A 20,450-nucleotide genomic window follows, 5' to 3' on the forward strand; every position below is an offset into this window, starting at 1 on the left:
CACACAAAGATTCCCCTTGTCGCTGTTACACACACGCATAGCACATACATATTCTTGGGTTTTTTCGGTAAAGTCACGTAGGTAAAAAATTTAAATTAATAAAAGTAAAAGTAAAAAAATTAAATTAAAATCACGACGTTTCGGAGGCAATACAAGCTTCCGTCTTCAGGTGGAACCGTCACGGCACGATTGCTGTATCAAGTAAATTTTATTTTTTTACTTTTATTAATTTAAATTTTTTACGAGTGGCGATGTTTACTACACACCGCACCAGGTACTCAATTGAGGCAGAGTCGACTTAGGGGAGGCCCAGGACTGGTTCAGATAATCGTCACTGGTGTTGGCTGTGAGCGGGAATCAAACTCTGGTCACCGGGTTCGTAGCGCAGTGCAGCGCGCTAACTGCTACACCGCCGCACACGTATGCACACACTTTCAAAGGAACTTCCGGCGAGCGAACTTCAAACGTTGGTTTTTGCAAACTGTGTTACAGGCTGCCCGTGCCAGGCGACGGCGAGTAAGATTTGTACATTCAAATCTAAGAAACCAGGCACCATTACCTGCACTCTTGTAAGCTCGCCGTCTAAAGTAACCGCGAATTTCCTGCCCGGTAGTAACGCGTCTCCCCGCTCTGCCGTTTCCCGTAAACTTCACGTTTAGATCAAAGTTGAAGATGGAAGACATCAAGGAGGTTAACAAGGCACTACAGGTGAGTCGATCTAACCTCACAGGGTCCTTTAATGACAGATCAGAAGCGTCCTTTCAATAAGTGTTTTTTTTGTCATTGATTCGTGAATGCCGACATCGGGAGGAGGGGTGAATGGCTACATGCGGAGTTTTTTGGGACGGACCGATTATCGGCACGGACGTAACGATGTCGGCGTGCGACTGACGTTGTTGCAGGGTCAGGTGTGGCTGAAGGACCAGGACGCCACGAACTGCAAGCTCTGCGAAAAGGAATTCTCCATCTCTCGGCGCAAGGTAAATCATTCTTATGGTGTGGGGGCATTAGATCGGAACCGGTTCCAGGCCTCTCTCCCCCTTTCCTTCACCGACTCATGCTTTACTAGCGCGGTGGTTTCGTTTGGTCAAATAACCCCCCACAGACCTGCCCTCCTGCAGCAGTGAATGTCTCACCGAGTCTCATGACTGCCGCCAAGTTTTTTTTGTTGTTGCAGTTTACACGTCGTACATTCTCTCGTAGGGAATTGTTATCGTGATACTGTCACGCACGGGGGGGGGGGGGGTGGCCCACTCTCGTGAGTGACGTCACGGGATCTTTAGCATCCACTGCGAAGCAAACGACATGCTTATTTACACCGCGGTAATGAACTATAAAAACTGTTAGGAAATATATATTTGACCAGATAAGGCTTACTGAGCTATACAGCTCTTTTTCAGAAACGACCTGGCCACATATGATAGCTCGACGAAGTGGCTTATCGTGTCAATTTATGGCAGCCAAATACTCTAAACGCGTGTTGACCCGGAAAAAAATCCGCGTGACCACAGGGGGAGAGAGACACGCAAACTCCAAATATACAGCCGCAGGCGTCAGGGTCGTGATCACTCCCACGACTTCCTGCACACCAGGCGAGGGAGTTAACATCTCGCCACTGCGGCGCCAAATAACGAAGGCGGCGGCTCGATTCGAGCCACGAACCTTTGCTTTAAGCGGGGGATTCACTTCCACCAGGCCACGTTGCAGCCCTGTACGCTATCCAGGCAAGCCTGCGTGTGGTGCAGAGCGTAACAGAGTGGCGTAATGCAGAAACCTCACTTTCTCACCTTCCCCCCCACCCCATCTCTCACCCCGCACCCCGTCCTCACCCCGCACCCGGTCGGCATTTAAAGCACCACTGTCGGAACTGCGGGGAGATCTTCTGCAACTCGTGCTCGGACAACGAGCTGCCCCTGCCGTCGTCCCCGAAGCCGGTGCGAGTGTGCGACCTGTGCCACGCGCTGCTCCTGCAGAGATACTCATCAGGCGCCGTCTGAGCTCACGCACACGCGCACGCACGCGCACGCACGCACGTACGTACGCACGCGCCCACGTGCACACATGCCATACGCATACACACAACCGCAGTCGGTGATCTATCCCTCTGCTTAGCGGCACGCTGCTAGGTAGTGCTGGTCGTCCGGGGCATACGGATCGAACGAACGTGTACGTGTCGCGGCGTTGCCTCTGTCGCTGAGGCGATCGGATCTGGCTGAGTTGACCACCTGGATTCGCTAATTTTAAACCGATTCCTCGCCCCGGTGTAAGGTATTTGGCTGCTGTAATTGTCCACGTGATAAGCCACTTCATTGAGCTATCATTTGTGGCCAGGTTGCTTATAAAAAAAGAGCTGTATAGTTCACTGGGCCTTATCTGTTAAAATATAAATAGTTTTTTTTTATAGTTTTTAGGAATGAAACTGGGGCCAATTTTCCTTCTACTTTGTAGCCCGGAACCTGGGCCTCGGTGCAGTTGCACCACCTACACACTCGCGACAGCGAGTTATTTTTGGGGCGTGCGCGGTGTGCGAATATTGGCTCGCGTGACCCCGTCAAAGCTACCTAGAGGCTTGTTGCTACCTTCACCGCCGTTGGCAAAATAAATGTTCGGATGTAACCGTGAACCCGAACATTGATAATTCTCCGAATCGCGAGCGAGGCAAACCGTTACGTGTCCGTGTACAAGCAAACGGTTGAGGCAGGTTCTGTTAAGTCGGCGGTTTGCTGGTTCGAAAGAGCGTGGGGAAGGTGTTTACAACCCTAAGCCGATGGTGGAAATTCCACATTACTATGGCAGGTGTGAGTGAAGCTTTTGTACAACCACTGTTGACTTGACACAAATTGATATCCATTGAACAGGATTTAATCTCGCTCTAACCGCGGCCCCAGGTCATCCGGGTTGTAAGGTCGTGCGAGCCACTGCACCACTCCCGACGCACGGCAGCTGCCATTCGCCACCAAGTGGCGTTGAAGTCACAATAATGGGATTTGTGCCAGGCTTGCGGGCACTTTGAGGCCACCTGAAAAGTGACAGAGGCCTACCGGTGGTAGATAGCTCATGGGACAATCCAGGTTGTTATCGGCTTCCGTGGCTGGCAGATGCACCAAATACAATCCCAACTACACACACACACATCTACATGTATGCACAAGAGCTCAGCAGTGCTGCAGCTGAGCTATGGCTCTTAACACTGCTGGCATTAGTCCTAGCCCATTAAACTGAGGTGCCAATGACGTTGGTGTTTGTGCCCACACTCGGGTTGCCACCTCTGAATTACAGGAAAATGACGGCATATCCCGGCAAGAATGTCTCGCATATGTACACAGAGGGGAGAACTGCACTTAAATGCAATGCCTTGGGTGCTGTATTTTTACTCAAATGACACTGGGGTCTTTATTTTCACATCCTGGGAAGACCACAGATCAAAATACCAGAAATCTCACAGATGTACCAGGACAACTTCCTGATAATGACGTCCTGGGAAAACCGGGACAGGTGGCAATCTCTCGCCCCAACACGCCTGCACGTGTTTATCGGGCTCGGCGCTGCGTGGGTGTTGCTCTTTGCTTTTTTGTTGTTCTGATCGTTCATCTCTCGCCTCTGCACAAATGAGGGGTTTAGTTGGGAGTCCCAGGACGTGGTCTCCTTCCTTGGTCGTCCCGGCCGCTAGCCGCGGTGGGTGGGTAGGGTGGCGGATATGAGGGTTCGTTTGATTCCGCAGAGACCCTCTCGAGCGCGTGCCGTGCACGCAACGTTCAGCCAACGGTTATCGTCCGCGTTACTGACGTCGCTCCGTTTCGGAGGAAGTCCATTCCACGGGTGCGCTAACAACCGCTGCTGCTACTACTACTGGCATTATTGCACGCGCGGTAATTTTGGCGCGATTAAAGATGCAACTCTACCAACAAACGGGTGTTTTTTTTAAAAGTCCGAATCAGAATCTTTATCTTGGAGGGAATCTGATGAGCTATGAAGCTCAAATTCACAGATGTCCAGCAGGGGCTGGGTCAGCAAGTTACAATAAATGCAATGTGTACATACCTGATTAGGCATGTAAACAATTTAAATGCCTGGCAGCGAACCGTGCATACGAGAATTGATTGTTTGCGATGCCGATTATACGTGGTGTAAATTTAGGCAGAGAGAATGAATACAAGTGGACGTGTTAGAAGAAGAAAAAACGATCCAAATGAGATGGCAAAGATGAGACGAACAAAAATATTCTCGGACCAGGACCCCAAATCCCTGATGATGAAATTCTCTTGGGGAATCATTGCACAGCTGGTTTCCAGACTTGTTCGCAGGCTGACACCGTTTATGAAGCTTTGTTCTTGAGGTTGACCTTGCAATGACTTTTCAGGACTACTCGAATGACACTCCACACCGATTTTCATACACCACCACTGCAGTCGCGAGCTAAAAAAGTTACAGCAGTAACTCTGCAGTGATATCATTGGACGGGACATCTGAAAGTGAAGTCTTTTTTTTCTTCTCCATTAACCAAGCTCCGTACTCGTACAGGACAGCCCACACACCGATGCGTAAATAAAAACACGAGCAGTTTTAGTTTTTTCGGTTGCGTGTTTGTGTCAGCATGGGTGAGTAACAGCAAAGCGCAATATTGCAATCTCAAAGCGCGGTAGAAATTGTAACAAGCGCAGTTGTCGAAGGCGCGGGAAAAACCCGCGGGCAAGCGGGAAGGCAACCCGACTGAACCTGTGCCAACAATTTGCTTGACCTCTGTGATCCTATATTGAGATGCTGGCCAACGCCATGAATGTCGGTTCTGTTCGGAGTATCTGGGGGACTCCCGAAAGCCGTGCCTCCCGAAAGCCGTGCCTCCACTTGCCGATGCTTACAAACGGCAGTCCCAGCTGTGGTGTGGGGGGGCGGAGTGTTTGCGATGGGAGTGCCTTGGTTGCATCGCGATGCTTAAAGCGCGGGGTCAAATGACTGAACTGATTTTTCGCACGCTGAAGCCAATGCATGCAAGTCGTTGGGCCAGAAAAACAATGAATCAGAATTGTCAATACAAATCTGAGTGCTTTTATTCTACAAATAAATATAACAATCTATTTAAAATATAATACGATTTAAAAATGTGTATTTTAATATTCTAAGTGTATATAGTAATTTACAGTGGTCAATCCACTGCCGGATGACAGCCTCCCCACACAGCGGCAGTCATGAAATTGTTTGATCATACTTCACCATGCTGGTCAGTGCGAGATGGTGGATTAGTACCGGTTAATGTAATATCACTCACCACCAATGTTAGCTATGGCCAGTGACTGAAGCCTGCTATGCATACCAGAGCAGCCCCCAAACCCTGCCCCCAAACTTATACTGAAATAAAAACTATTCGCTAAGAACAAAGTAAAACACGAGATTATAATTTTACACGTTACCAATATGAAATGGAAAAGCGAATTCGTGTTGTGGTGTATTTGCATGTGAGGGAGTTTAACGTTCATTGGCTTCAGCAGTGTCGTGGGTGAGAGGACTTGTAAATGATATTTTTATATGTGTATAAACTAAATGTTTATTTTACAGCATGCCAGGTAGAGGGCTACGTGCGTCGATGCTGACCCAAATGAGATTTTGTCGAGAGCTGTATTTTTTATTCGGAACGCCAACATTTTACAGAAGTCAAAACATCAACGCATGTCCACCGGGGTTGTGAATAAAGCTGCTTGAGACAATTTGCACCATCGTTGGCTTGCTAAAAATGTTTCTGTACAGTTGGGTCAGAAAAGATGAACATTTCAATCTGTCACGTTGGTTGCTTTAGGTTTTCTGGAAATAAAATTTTGTAGTTGACTCCCCGAGTGTTTTAATATTTTTTTTAACCATATAAAAACACCACGTTGCAGTAACCTTGGTTTATTAAAAGACAAGGGGGGACGGGGGGTGCTGGCTTCCAGCTGAAGTCATTTGTATCAAAATAATTGTTACGCCATCAACAAAGCTTTGCAAACGTTACTTGCAATATGTTGAAATACAAAATTAACACGTGATATTTTTCCTACAATTCCAATTGTGGTATGTGATGTCGAATCCATTTTAAGAAAAATTCTGAGTACCCTGTCACGCCCCGAATGGTTGCGAGAGGGATTTTTCAATGGATTTGCCGAGTCAACCCAATACAGTAAAACCTTGGATTGCGAGCATAATTCGTTCGGGAAACGTGTTTGTGATCCAAAGCACTCGTCTATCAGTTGTGATCACGTGACGCTCGGCAGACAAAGCGTATACACGTACTACTCGTATTGCAAGACCTCGCTCATTTATCAAATTAATATTTATTTTAAAAAAATTGCTCGTGTTGCAAAACACTCGCAGACCAAGTTACTCGCAATCCAAGGTTTTACTGTATTTTAATTTGTAGAAATGGAATTTTTCCAATTGAAGCCAAAACCAAATCTTAATATTGGGGTTTTTTGTGCAGTCATTGACAACCGAGGGGGGGGGGGGCTCCTTTCTACACTTGAAACAGCTTCATCACAAGTGGCTGCCTCGTTCTCTTGAGCCACCCTGACCACCTCATAGAACTTTCTAGAAAAAAAAATTCCCAGAACACTTGAAATTAACTAAATTGTAAAAACCCCAATAAACAAGAACACAGTAATTCAAAGACACAGGGCTCTCAGTCGATGCTCACCGAGTGCCCCCTTTCTTGCCAAACTGCTGTTCAAACACAGACATGTAATGATGCACTTACCCATCAATATCGATTCTTCAGCAAACGATAGATTTTAAAAAATCATGTGTAAGAACTTCATACAGGTCAACCCCCCAAATATGGAAATTACATTTTATTACTCGTATGTTATGGGCTCACATCGTCATCCCTGTCGTCACTTGTCGGTGTTACGTTAACCAGTATTAAAAATAAAATGTATCAAATCACAATTTCTTTTTTTAGAATTGCCAGGAAGGCAGAAAGTAAATTGTTACGACTGAAAGAGACAACCTCTTGTCCCGAACAAATGATATATTGACACCAAGAACTGACATCAAGGGGGTGAGTGAACAGTCCATGGCCTAACAGGGGCAACAAAAAATTGTGAACGTGTGACAATATATACATTGTGAAGTATTTACTATTTTCAAAGCAAAAGGACTAACGGTCATTTCTTTACCGCCGCTCGCACCACCATTCCGCCTTCACTTTGAATGCCGTATCAACTCTGAACACTTTTTTTTACTTGGTTAAACACGCATGTGTATAAAATAGAGACCTCACCATTGGCTGCAAGCCTCTTCCCCCCTCCCTCCACCACCGCATGCCGACACTGGTAGCGCCCAGACTCACCAACGCGTGGCACTGGAAATAGCCCAAGTCTCCAAGATTTGGGTTGGTCCACTATTTTGGGGACTGAGGGGGGGGGGGGGCAGGGGGGGGACCGACGGGACAGTTTCCAGCGCAGCAGCGGAATCTAGAGTCTGGTCGCTACCATCGACGGCCTGTGAGGGTGCGATGTGAGCATTATATAGCACCACCGTTGAGGTCTTGGGTTTACTCCCATGCACATTCACACGCAGTAAGTTTGAGCGTTAACCTGAAAAATGGTTACGTGTGGAAAATCCAGAAAAATATGGATACAACACTTAAAAATGAAGACGAAACTTGCCAGACCTGGCCGAGTGTGTCCACAACGAGGGAATCGAGGGATCGCTTGCCGGGAAAACGCATCATCCTGCTGCAACGCGCCCCTGAGTTGTGATCGCGTGTAATGCGGCCAAGTGGGGATTAAAGCCTTGGAATAGTGGTGAACCAGATGCATTATTACCCTTCTAATGGACTAATATTGAAGAAGAAACAAGTGTCATCAGTCACTTACTGACAGGGCAGACTTTTTCATCACAGGAAAGGCAGAGGATGGGGGGGGGCAGGGATAATTTCACAAAAACGGGAATGGGCCCTGTACCATGCTTAGAGGCTACGATACATTCGGGAAATTTTAGAATCGTCACCGGCAATGCATTTACTGTGCTGACCAACTGTGGCAACTGGGTACCAGCAACGGGCATGGAGTCTCATGGGATTTGTCTTGTCAATAAAAAACAATGTTGAAAAGTTTTTCAAGAGCAATGATTGGCCTACGTAGCGATGTCCAGTAGTCGTGGGACCTCTCTGCAATGCGATGGCAGTTGACCATTTCTTGCAACAGAAATGCATCGCGGCGACCGCCGCCACCATTGTTGATTGCCAGCAATGACTGCCTCTAAATTCTCAGGTTTTTTCGGTAAAGTCATTAATTTTAATGTTTTTACCTACGTGACTTTACCGAAAAAACCTGAGAATATGAATCATTGCAGTCACGAAAGCTTCAAATCTAGAATTACTGCCTCTAAAGTTGCCCCGGTGCATCACGGCTTCAAGGGCACGCGGAAAACAGGACAGCACTGAAAGAACCAAACGAGATAGCGTCGGGGCGCTTCTGTGCAAGACAAGAAGGGACCGCACTCACCCCCCACCACCACCCCCCCCATCTCATCGGCCCTGCAGCTCATTTACGATCGCGGTCGCGATCTCGGTCACGGATCCGATCGCGATCGCGGTCGCGGTCCCTGTCGCGGTCCCAGCCTCCGCCGCGCCGGCTGCTGCTGATGCTGGAGCTGTAGCATGCCACGCCATTCGAGCCACCTCCTGGCAGATGATGGGGGGGGGGGGGGACACGACATTGTCAACTTGTAGTGATTTTGTTGCCAGATCGAGCGACATTTTAGATTCCCCAAGTGACATTTTCTCAAAGCGACTAGCGGTAAATCTACATACACATTTGAACCTTATGGCGGGAACCCGTGGTCACATAAGCCCCCGGCTCTTACATAAACACTATATTATAATGTAAAATATTATAATGTAAACATAATATTATAATGTAAAGAAAAACTTTGCTCTTTTTCACCAATGGGTTTGAAGGATGGTGGCAAGTGTTGTCTTGTTAAACGATGCCTTTAAAACTAAAAACTACTTACCTGCAGTACCGCTATTTAAATACACTATCTAAAAAATTATTTACACCCCTCTGTCAATCATCGTGTTTCTCTGGATTTTGTGAACACACTTTGTAAACAGTACATAAAATAGTACGCGTTTTCAATGCGCTGTTCATATTGTAACAAGCGTTTATACAAATGTTACTCTACAGAGTAGTGGGTCGCCGCTCCTCTTATCCGCATGTGAGGACTATGGCTTAACCGCAAAAAAACCTATCTGCACAGATGCATACGTACAAGAGAAGTATGATCAAACAGGAGGAATTAACGGTGCAACGCATCTCATCTGTTAAATATCTGCACGTAATAGGATTGTCATCGATTGATCCTGGCTGCAGACATTGGTAGGTCACAAATAATGAAGATAAGAGAGCAGTTTCACTGTATTATGCATAACGTTATGACAAATAAAGGACTTAAGTCGTGTAGGCAGTTTGAGCAGCTTTGGATTAGACTTATGATCCTGCCCATACCCGAGCATGGAGTGCATTCGCTTGTTCTGCTCTTCCGCGCATTCGTCCTCGCTACGCTTGGACGACAACAGAATGATCCGCGCCAGGTGGGTCGCGGCGTTTATGTGCGCGGTGGGACGGAGTCGCCAAAATTGAATTACGATTTAGACTTCCGTTTATTCGGGTCACCGGGGTCCCGCCATAAGGTTCATTTCAAGAGCGTATTAAGCATCCTGTTGTATAAGTTTACTATGTTGTCAGTCAAGTAAAGTTACAGCCTTGCGATTGCTTGATCGCACCACTTTTGGCAGAAGGAAACATAACATCGCCAACTGTGAATGGGTTTAAATTTGGTCTTCGTCAAAATAACAGCGTTCAGCTAGGAACATAGAAATAGCATGGTACACCATCCCTCTGAATTATCCCCGTTTTTCAAGGGCACGGTGTAGGTAGTGAGTGCAGGCGTGCGTGCGTTTTTATGCCCTCACGGGTTTCTGGGCTCCGCTCACCGTAGCCCCTGTGCGCCGTCGAGTTCAGAAACAGCTCCACGTAGCGGTGTTCTGCAAGAAAGCAGAATCAGAAATCTTTGTTAATGCCAGAGGAATCCGATGAGCTATAAAGCGGACGTGCACAAGCGACCACATCTCACACGGGGGGGTTTCAGCGGCGGCGATGACGGCAGTGACGGGAAATGCCGATGGTGGTGGTGGATGTCGATTATGGCGATGTTGATGGCGCTAGCGGCGGTGGTGATGTACACGATGGTGTTGGTTATGGGGCACGGCTGTTGGTGTATGATGGGAGCAGCTGTGATGCTAGTGATGTGTGTAGTCATGTGAATGGCTTTTATGGTAACAAATGATGTACACAGTGGTGATTGGAGTAAGTAGTCACGTCAACGATTGAGATGGTGATATTTTTGTTGTGAGTTGCGGTAATGTTGCTGCTGAAGATAGTGACACTGGTGATGCCGGTGGTGTTGACGACAATGACAGCGATGATGATGATGATGATGCAGAGCCACGTTGTTGACATCGGCGGTCTCACTCATATGCGCCTTGTCCCTTGCCATGGCGCGCACTGCGTCATCGTGCGTCGCGAAGTCGACGTCCGCCTCCCCCGTGGCGCGTCCGTTCACCTCGTACTCGATGTGAACCCTCACGGGCGCCAGTGGCAAGAAGAACTGCGCAAACGGCGGCATCGCGATGGGCCGCACACACGCAACAACACCGCCACCACCGACGGTGAATTGTCAATCCTTCCACAACAACCATTGCCCGCTTCCATCATATTTGTAATGCAAATAACAATAGTTATCCATGGCACGATTTATATGGGTTGTGGATTGACTGTTTTCTCTCTTAAAGAACCCATGACGTGTGAAACAAGGAATATCTCATGCAAATATTAAGAATAGGCTTTACCCTCTCTGGGAAAAAAACACGTGTTAAGATGTTCAAACACAAAAGAGATACCTTTTGCACGTTTGTTTGCATGTTTTGCCCCAAGTACGTGTGGTTTCCATCCCTTGCAAAAAAGTATCTATTTGGCGTTTGAACATTTGAACACCTGTTTTATTGCCAGAAAGGGCAAAGCCTATTTTTTTTCATTATTATACCGCCAAAAAAGGTCCCATACACGGTACATCTGGCCACGTTATATCTACAAAGAGATGCTTTAGTTTTTAGGTTTGCGTGACTTTGCTGCAAGCATTCTGGTTTTGCTCCGGCCGGCTGGGTTGAGATCAGCACCTCCAGGATGTCTTCCTCGGTGCTTCGGAAGGGGATGCCGCGCATGTGCACGCAGTGGCCCGTGTTGGTCTGGAACGTGCCCGCTGAGCCGTAGCTGCTATAGCTACGGCCGCTGAAACCTGTCGCGACGGGGGCACAAACAGTTAAAAGTAAAAAAAATTCGATTTAAAGCTTTCGTGACTGCAGGGATTCATCTTCTTGGTTCTTTCGGTAAAGTCACGTAGAAGGGAAGTAATAAAATAATAAAAATAAAACATAATAAAATAATTCTCACGACGTTTCGGCCACAACGCAAGCAGCCGCCTCTCGACAGACCTGGTTTTCACCTGAGGACGGCTGCTTGCGTTGTGGCCGAAACGTCGTGAGAATTATTTTATTATGTTTTATTTTTATTATTTTATTACTTCCCTTCTACGTGACTTTACCGAAAGAACCAAGAAGATAAAAAAAAATGTCACGTTTAATTGATTACCCCGTGGCGCCTTCGTGGCATAGATACAAGGCCATCCAAGGCTCCGAAGGAAAAAAAAAACGCGTGCAACTTTGTTTGCACCAGCCACCAAGAACAATATAAAATCTTCTAAACAATAGGAATCTAACAATGTAACTCCTGCGCTCCCCGCCATGGTTTGAATTGTCAAGATTCATGGTTTGATTTAATAATCCATTCTTATTTGTGTGGTTTGATCCGTCTCGTTGGTTCCACTCGGCAGAATATTTTTCTCTGACCTGGAATGGGCCCTTTGAGATGAGGCTTTTTTAACAATATAAAGGGAGAAATATTATTTGGGTCTTTCGGTAAAGTCACGTAGATAGGTTCAAAGAAAATAACAAAATAAAACAAACTACGACGTTTCGATCGCAACACAAGCGGTCGTTATCAGGTAAAAGGGAAAAAATAAAATTTTCCTGATGACGACCGCTTGTGTTGCGATCGAAACGTCGTAGTTTTATTTTGTTATTTTCTTTGAACCTATCTACGTGACTTTACCGAAAGACCCACAGAATATGAATGCCTGCAGTCACGAAAGCTTCAAGTCAAGATATAAAGGGAGATAATATAATTAATGTAAAGTGTCATAATCAAACCATAAAATCATAAACAGGAATATGGGAATTAACACAATGAAAATTGGCATACAATTTGTGTAACTGCATCATTTATGAAGGATTCCTACGCAGATAATTTGATGCTTACATATATATTTAAGGGTAATGAATTGCTTTTAATCGATTAAATCGACGAATGAGGTCATATCTGGCATTGATAGCAATGTTGAAAATAACAAAAACGCGATCAAGGTTTGACACCAAAGTTTGAAGAACTATAATGACATTTGTACATATACTTGGCAGTGTTCCGACAACACGGTGGAAAGTGAAAGATGGCAATAATGAGACTGATATTGGCATATGCGCTGTAAAAACCAGGGAGATGTTGCAAACCACAGTAATGAGGATGACAAGATGCACTTTAGGACTACTTAGAAAAATGACAAATTAAGGGACGAGGAAGAAGTCAAGAGTGGTGGTACCCATCTCCAGAAAGGCTCAAAGAAAGCTGACTTAAGATGGCTTAGGACGTGTGGTGAGAGGAATATAACATCGCAGGGAGAAAAAACGGTGAACACAGAATCGGAGCGTGGAGAACGAAGGGCAGGCCTAGCAGGTGCAAGCAGTCAACCAGGACGCGGTGACGTGTTGAGAGAGGCTGTGGAGATGGCTCAAGATAGGAATGAGTGCCGAGGACCAGGGCAGGCAGGCAGGCAGCTACCCAAACATCATTAGGGGGAATATGGCAGGGAAGAGAAACAGTACTCAATGCTCATTTCCTCGGTGCAGCCCGCCCCCCACACACGTTGCTGCCCATTGTCCCAAACGACACACAGCCAACAACGGCGACGTAGCTCACCAGCGACCGGTCGCAGACGATCGTAGTTTCGGTCCGGCCCGTACCCCCCACTGTTGCCTCCGCTGTAGCCTCCGGCGTAGTTGCCCCCGTGGACCCCGCTGCTCCCATAGGAGCCCCTTGGGCTCACGCTGGGTCGGTCGTAGGGCCCACGCCTCAGGGCGTGCCGGCGCGCAAGCTCGTAGACGCCCCGGAAATCCCCTCGGCTACAGCGGAACACCTCCACGTACCTGAAAGAGTTTGAATATTTTGTGTTCAAACACATCAGCGAACGTATTTACTTGCAAATAACTCCGTTGGGTAAAGTCACGTGGCAATGCCGCCCCCCGCAACCCCCCCGCAACCCAACTGGCACATTAACGCTCACTTGCGGGCCAGTACATGTGTTCATGTTACGCCGCACGGGGACAGATAGGGGGCTGCCCTTAGGCAGGCCACAGCAGGACATTGGAATGCTCAGATGTGGTATAAAGTTTCCAAAGCATTTGTCCTATAAATGCAAATCCTTATACTAAACAAAATAACTGGGCGATTTCCTGCAGCTACAAGAAACCACCAAGATCTCTTCTCTGTGGACCAGAGCGATCTCTGGTTCACAGAGCAGAGGTTAACCTGCCATTCGAGAGTCGTGTTCATCACGTGACAGTCAAACCGATGTATTAAACTGATATTTTAAATTCTCAGAGATGGGATTTAGCCAAATGAAGTCCAGCATCAAATTAAAAATGTTTTTTTGGGTTGCAAAAGTCCTTTTTGCTCTGGATGGTCCACAAGTTGAGCAATCCTTTGATAAATTTTGCCAGTTTTCAATAATAGTAACACAACTTTCAACTACAGATGTGTTTATACCGCATCATCTTTAAAAGTTCTAATTCCCACACCCGCCCTGAACCCCCCCCCCACCAATCACGGACAAATGGAGCTAAAGCATAAACGCTTTGAACCTCGGTTGGAAAGCGAATATAAAAAAAGAAAATGTGTACGTTGGTTATCAACTTTATCGAGGACACCACCACACACGTGCACAAATGAACAAGCCAACGACGACAAACTGAATGATTGACCAGCCCGTACCGGTGGCCCATCTTCTCCTTGTGCTTTCCGAGCGCGATGTCGGCCAGGCTCTGCGACACGAACTGCACAAAGGCCTCGCCCGTGCTGCGGCCCTGGTGGTCGAGGGGGATGACGATGCCATCCGGCGAGATGTCGTACGGCGAGATGTTGTACACAGCGGAGGATCCTTCAGTGGCTGCACGCGGACGCGAGGTCGCACCCAGTGGAAGTTAAGAGTTTCTTAGCAACCTCCTACAACTATCGCACCTCGGATTAGTGCGGTTGGCTAAGTTTCGGTGCGAAGGAAGTTCAACATACATACGTACATATATTGTGTTGAAAAGTGTTGCTTTAGTAGGTATTGTGCCAGAACATATTTTGCGAGGAATGCATCTTAGCTTATTTAATGGGACACAATGGGTAAATACATTTCGATATACGACTTTCCAATTAAGATTCCACTTTTCAAGAACGCAACCCAAACGTACATCAAAGTACGCCCGTACTGCCATTACGTGGCAACTCTAGCACCGACTGGTGGTGCCAGGTGACTACGGCCAGAATTCCTCACCGGAGAAGAACTTGACGATGTCCTCTCGCGTGCACCCAAAGGGGAGTCCGCGCAGCCGCACGCAGCCCTCGAGCGACGTGTCGGGCTGGCTCGGCCCGTTGTGAGCCAGGGCCCACTCCAGCTCGCTCTTCTTCGACTTGAACACTGCACGCAGCGGCGTATAGGAGGGCGGTGTCCACACCGGCCACGTAAACAATTTTCCCCCTTCCCCATCATCACACGGTCCATGGGAAGATAGCCCGTAGATCAGAGGTCGCAAACGTGTTTAGATTCCTTACCCGTACCCGGCCGCACCAGGGTCGCAAACGGGTACCCGTACCAGTACCCTACCCGATACCCGGCTACCCGTACCCGGCCGTACGGGTACCCGATTGCGACCTCTGGGATGAAGCCATGTTGCAGGCGCGGGTGGGTTGATTCTAGGAACTTGAATTGTGAGAAGAGACAAGACGTTGGGAAATGAGTGACAAACGGTTACTCACCAGTGACTCACGGCCTACCCGTACCCGGCCGCACCAGGGTCGTAAACGGGTACCCGTATCCGTACCCGGCCGGGTACGGGTAGCCGGGTATCGGGTCGGGTACGGGTATCGGGTACCCGGTTGCGACCTCTGCCATAGATGTCCACTGCACATTTCGTTGTTTACACTTTGCTCTGTCTTGTGCCAATATGCTCAAAAGTAGTGCCACATCTTTCTGGCACTTATCTCTTACTAGCTTTCCTACCCGGCTTCGCCCGGGACTTGGATTCACCACGCCCGGCCGCCTTTGTCTCCCCAGTAGCGATGTTCACACACCACACCAGATACTCGTTTGAGGCCGAGTCGACTTAGGGGAAGGCCAGGACCGGTTCAAATAGTCGTCACCGGTGGTGGCCGTGAGCGGGAATCGAACTCGGGTCGCAGGGTTCATAGCGCAGCACGCTAACCGCTACACTACAATGCGTTACGCTTCCACGCGCGGGTCACATGACAGATTTGACGTCACAGCTCACTTGCCGTGCAAAAAATAAATGCATTATTGAGCTCCCCCCCCCCCCCCCAAAAAAAAACGTGTATTTTTATAATTTTTGCATGGTGTACAGTCTGAAAAATACCCACATGGCAAATTCAAGTTTGTTGCATGTCATGAAGTATGCTAAACATTTTGGACACACATAATCACAACTTTGCCTTATGTCGTCACGCCATTCTCTGTTCGATCTTCCTCTTTCCGGTTCCTTCCATTTTTCCCCGAACAAAAAAAACCCTCAGCCCAGCTAATTTATGAGGTCACCGTTCGACTCGTTTTGTGTTTTTACGCACCCTCGATGTAGCGGTGGCCCATGTGCTTGCGATTCAGCTCGAGAGCACGCAGCATGTCGTCCTCCGTCTCCAGCTGAACGTACGCCTCCCCGCTCGCCCGCCCGTCCCGCGTGTTGATAAACTCCACGCCCGCCTTCCCGTTCATAAGCATGCAGCCTGGACATGACAATACATGCGTGTTCAATTACGCTAGTTTGAAGAAAACATTTCTTTAGAAGTGATTTTTGTGTTTAGCTTGTTGTCCTTCACTCTGAACGTCCGTTGAGCACGGTTGGCTACGTATGATGCAAAAGTAGTTTAACATACAATTTCTGCTTCAATTTACATTGGTTGTTTTAATGATCATTTAGTTATGGACGAACTGTGAGAAATGGTCCTGGGAAAACAGATGTCTTGAGGCATTTTGTCACTTATCAAGGGAAATGCGTGTACAGCTGAAGTTAAATCCAAACCTGGCGTCAATTATAATTACACTTACAGCAGCATTGTTCGCTTAAATTACAATTACATTTTGATTGCAATTAATGACACATTACAGTTACAATTGTAATTGACCCTCGGTCTTATTAACACGTCCACGTTACCCTGTAAAATAAAACTTGACGTAAAGCTACTCATGGGTCTGCCTTGTGCTTGGGTGCTTGTGTGAGTGGCAGTGCCATAACAGCCACCATGGCCGCACCAGAGAAGAAATCCAGGAGTTCTTCGGCAGTGCAGGTCCACGGGAGGCCACGCACGCGAACCACGAATCCTTCGGGGTCGTCCCAGTGTGCGTCCCGAGGGTCTCGGCGTTCTCGTGAATCCTTCCTCTCTCTCGAGTCTCGCCTGTCCCGCAAGTCTCTCCTCTCACGCGAGTCTCTCCTGTCCCGCAAGTCTCTCCTCTCACGCGAGTCTCTTCTGTCGCGACCATCTCGCGAATCTCGCGAATCTCGCGAATCACGCGACATGACGGCGCTTTTGTCTTCCGCTGCTGGCGATGATGCTGCGGTCGCTGGCTGCCCACTGTGTCGTTACTCCAAGACTCTCCCCCCTGCGGGTTGCAGCACGGGGCAGGCAAGCTTTTTTGCTGACGCGACCTTTGAGCATGAATCTCCATTCACCCAACGTCCACCCAGCCGCAACCCCAGCCCCCTTCCGAACCACCCAGGTCGCACCCATCCGGCCCCACTGCAGCCCTCCCCAGCCACCGCCAAATCCAGCCATGCCCTTTGAGGGAAGCTGCACTCCAAATGCTCTCCAGCCACGTTCACCCAACCCAAGCCATTCCCGACCACCCCAATTCCAATACATACCTTTCTCAACCACCGCCAATGCTCTCCAGCCAGCTCCTCCCAACCTTTCACCAGCATCTCCACTCCAACCCAACCCTTTCCCCAGTGACATCACGCTCTCCGGCAACCTCCACCAAACCACCTTCATGCCGATGTCGTCCAACCACCTCCAACTCAAACCCCGACCCTCCGCCCAACCCAGACCTCCACCAGTGGAGCAGCTATTGAGTGTGCAGGCTGTGAAACATTACCAGGGCCCACGTGCCAAGCTATTAAGGGGGCAGAAATTGAAGAGGGGGTCCCATTTCATTCTTTGCACAGGGCCCATGCCCACCGCATGACGCCACTGACCCCTTCCCAACCACCTTCACCTCAACCACACCCCTTGGCCCACCCACATTCCCTCCCCAACCAGCTCCATCTGCCTCCACTCCCCATCTCCAAACCTTTCCAAGCACCTTCACTCCAACGCTCTGCAGCCATCTCCACCAAACCCCTCCATGCCATCTCGACTCCAGCCCCCAGCCCCACCCAGCCACTTCCACAATCCACCCCATCCCACTCATCTCCATTGCAGGCCAGCCCACCCACTTGCCAATCCCAGCCCATCCAATGTGAATCCCTCGCCACCACCGTCGCCCTCCCACGCCACCCCAACCGGCCCCACCCCCTCCCGCACCAACCCCTCTCCGGCGTTTAGACATCAAAGGGCCCCCCCATCGTTTCCCCCCCCCCACCACCACCACCATCATCATCCCTCCCACCTCACCACTTCCCTTCCTCTAAAACTTAAAAACACACGCGCACACACAGACAAAAACACAAACAGCAGCGTAAACATTAAAAACACGTGCAATACGATGCGCAAATAAGAGCAGCAAAAAGAAAAGTCCACGTCGAGCCGAATGGTCGGTATGATGTGGTCAAGGACACACGAAGCTTCCTTAGGCATGTGCCGGCACATCGATTACAATCGATTATGGCGATAACGATTCGTGAATATGATTAGATTATTTAACACGCAGTAGGCATTCGCGACCAATATCCATAATACAAGTTTTTTTGGGTTAAATCGCGTAAATGTGTCGTTGAACCCGCCACCACCCGACAGCCAATTATTAAGGGTTGTCACGTAAAGAGAACATGAAAATTCGTTACGAGTAGACAGGACATTTCGATTTAAAGCTTTCGTGACTGCAGGGATTCATCTTCTTGGTTCTTTCGATAAATCTTCTTGGTTCTTTCGGTAAAGTCACGTAGAAGGGAAGTAATAAAATAATAATCCTCCTCGCAACACCTATATAAGCTCCTAGCTTGATAATGTTCTCATTCTTCGCCTGAGGACGGCTGCTTGCGTTGTGGCCGAAACGTCGTGAGAATTGTTTTATTATGTTTTATTTTTATTATTTTATTACTTCCCTTCTACGTGACTTTACCGAAAGAACCAAGAAGATGAATCCCTGCAGTCACGAAAGCTTTAAATCGAAAAAAAAATCTTTCGATAAAGTCACGTAGAAGGGAAATAATAAAAATAAAACATAATAAAATACAATTCTCACGACGTTTCGGCCACAACGCAAGCAGCCGTCTTCAGGTGAAGAACAAGAGGACGGCTGCTTGTGTTGTGGCCGAAACGTCGTGAGAATTGTATTTTATTATGTTTTATTTTTATTATTTTATTATTTCCCTTCTACGTGACTTTACCGAAAGAACCAAGAAGACAGGACATTGTATAATTTAAATGCATTCATTAACCCCCCTCACCCACCACGTAAGGGACTCACAAGTGACACATATAGATCCATCCCTCTATTTAAAAACGAAGCAGGAGGATGTATTCACAAATCTGCCTGTCGCCTGATGAAGCTAGTTGTAATTACTGGCGAAACGTCGTACTCGGATTGTAAATGTTGTGGATTTAGTCTCCAACACACTGGTGTGGTGCTGTACTAGTAACGAATTGGCATGTTTTGCTGACGCGACTAACCTTACTTAATTGGCTGTGTCGGGTGGTGGCAGGTTTAACGACACATTTCGATTTACACGATCTAATCCAAAAAACAATTCCTGTATTATGAATGACCAGGTTCGTCCGTGCATATATACGTTCTCGTCAATCCACTGCTGGATGAGGATCTTCGCACGCCGTGCAGGTTATTTATCCATACTTCCCACGCAGGCAAAGTGCGGGTTTGGGAGGCACACAAACACGACGATTGATTATCCTGCTGCGCTGACACAAATCAACATTTTGTCATAAGCGCAGCCCCCTTACAGGAAACCTGAAACAATATATTGTTTAACCGAGCTTGATACGGCTTTGCCTTCGATTAAAATAGCGTTACAAGTCTTCCCAATGAATGCTGTCCCACAGCGGACCTATGCGGCCACTGTTTTAGTTCGACAACGCATAATTTAAAGCCATTTTGTCACATGCGCAGACCTTACACGAATCCGGAGACCACCAAAATTAACGGAGTACGGTGCAAAGATTTACTTCGATTAAAAAAGCGTTAAATTATTCCCAACAAATTCGGAATATCGCTCAAGCGATTGGTCAATAAAGGCGAGGGGGGGAAAAGGCTTCAAAAAACGCACGCAAACGTGTAGGCCGCGAAGCGAATTCAACTCAAAACCCACCCCCGGAGGCAAAGCGAATGAAAGTACGATCTCACCCAAGCCGGCCCTGCACCGTCACCACTCTCGTTGTTCAAGAGAAATGAAAGCAACAGCGACAGTGTTCCTGTTTTTCGTGCTTTTTGTTTAAAGTTTGTGGGACGGGAAGCGATAATTGAAGGCCGCCATCTTACCTCACTCCACCGGAAGCGACTGAGTCGGAGGGGGGAGGGCGGCCCCTCAGTCACTTCCGGTGGAGGGTGCGAGGGGGAGGGGCGCGAGACTCCTCCCCCTCTGCGCTCACCCCGCCTCTACCGGTGGGTTTCTTAGGTTTCCCGGCACACGTGGGTGGAGGGTAAAGGACAGAGCAGCGACGTGGTAAAGTCACGGAAACAGATACAGTTTGTAAAATATGTAGTCTGATTCATCCACAACAACACCCACGGTCAAGCCAATGCTGGATGATGTACTTATAAACATTAAACTTTTTTTATATAACGATTGAGAAGCAAAGGGG

General features: G+C 47.9%; 2 protein-coding genes across 5 annotated transcripts in view; one reads left to right on the forward strand and one right to left on the reverse strand.

The window, feature by feature from the left end:
- RUFY2 (RUN and FYVE domain containing 2) overlaps positions 1–5,821 on the forward strand; it is a 25,638-nt gene extending 19,817 nt beyond the window's left edge. For both annotated transcript variants that reach the window (XM_078875354.1, XM_078875353.1), the window contains exons 17-19: positions 660–708; positions 903–980; positions 1,854–5,821. In XM_078875354.1, the coding sequence (XP_078731480.1) occupies positions 660–708; positions 903–980; positions 1,854–1,997 (271 nt within the window). In that variant the 3' untranslated portion in view covers positions 1,998–5,821. The remainder of the gene's footprint in view (positions 1–659; positions 709–902; positions 981–1,853) is intronic.
- On the reverse strand, positions 5,793–20,146 carry LOC144946466 (heterogeneous nuclear ribonucleoprotein F-like). 3 transcript variants are annotated; one of them, XM_078875359.1, is made up of 11 exons: positions 20,128–20,146; positions 16,729–17,076; positions 16,047–16,202; positions 14,743–14,886; positions 14,193–14,367; positions 13,122–13,348; positions 11,210–11,328; positions 10,506–10,641; positions 9,947–10,018; positions 8,353–8,653; positions 5,793–8,226 (listed from the first exon to the last, which is right to left on the reverse strand). In XM_078875359.1, exons 2-10 carry the CDS (start codon positions 16,991–16,993, stop codon positions 8,514–8,516), a joined length of 1,434 nt encoding a protein of 477 aa, XP_078731485.1. In that variant the 5' UTR covers positions 16,994–17,076; positions 20,128–20,146; the 3' UTR covers positions 5,793–8,226; positions 8,353–8,513. The 3 variants fall into 3 exon arrangements, with proteins under 3 accessions (XP_078731485.1, XP_078731486.1, XP_078731484.1); XM_078875360.1 differs by having other exon boundaries at positions 9,968–10,018; positions 19,993–20,133; XM_078875358.1 differs by having other exon boundaries at positions 19,993–20,133.
- Positions 20,147–20,450: the final 304 nt, after the last annotated feature.

This window comes from Lampetra fluviatilis, chromosome 41 (assembly GCF_964198595.1).
Source record: "Lampetra fluviatilis chromosome 41, kcLamFluv1.1, whole genome shotgun sequence".
Classification (NCBI taxonomy): domain Eukaryota; kingdom Metazoa; phylum Chordata; class Hyperoartia; order Petromyzontiformes; family Petromyzontidae; genus Lampetra; species Lampetra fluviatilis.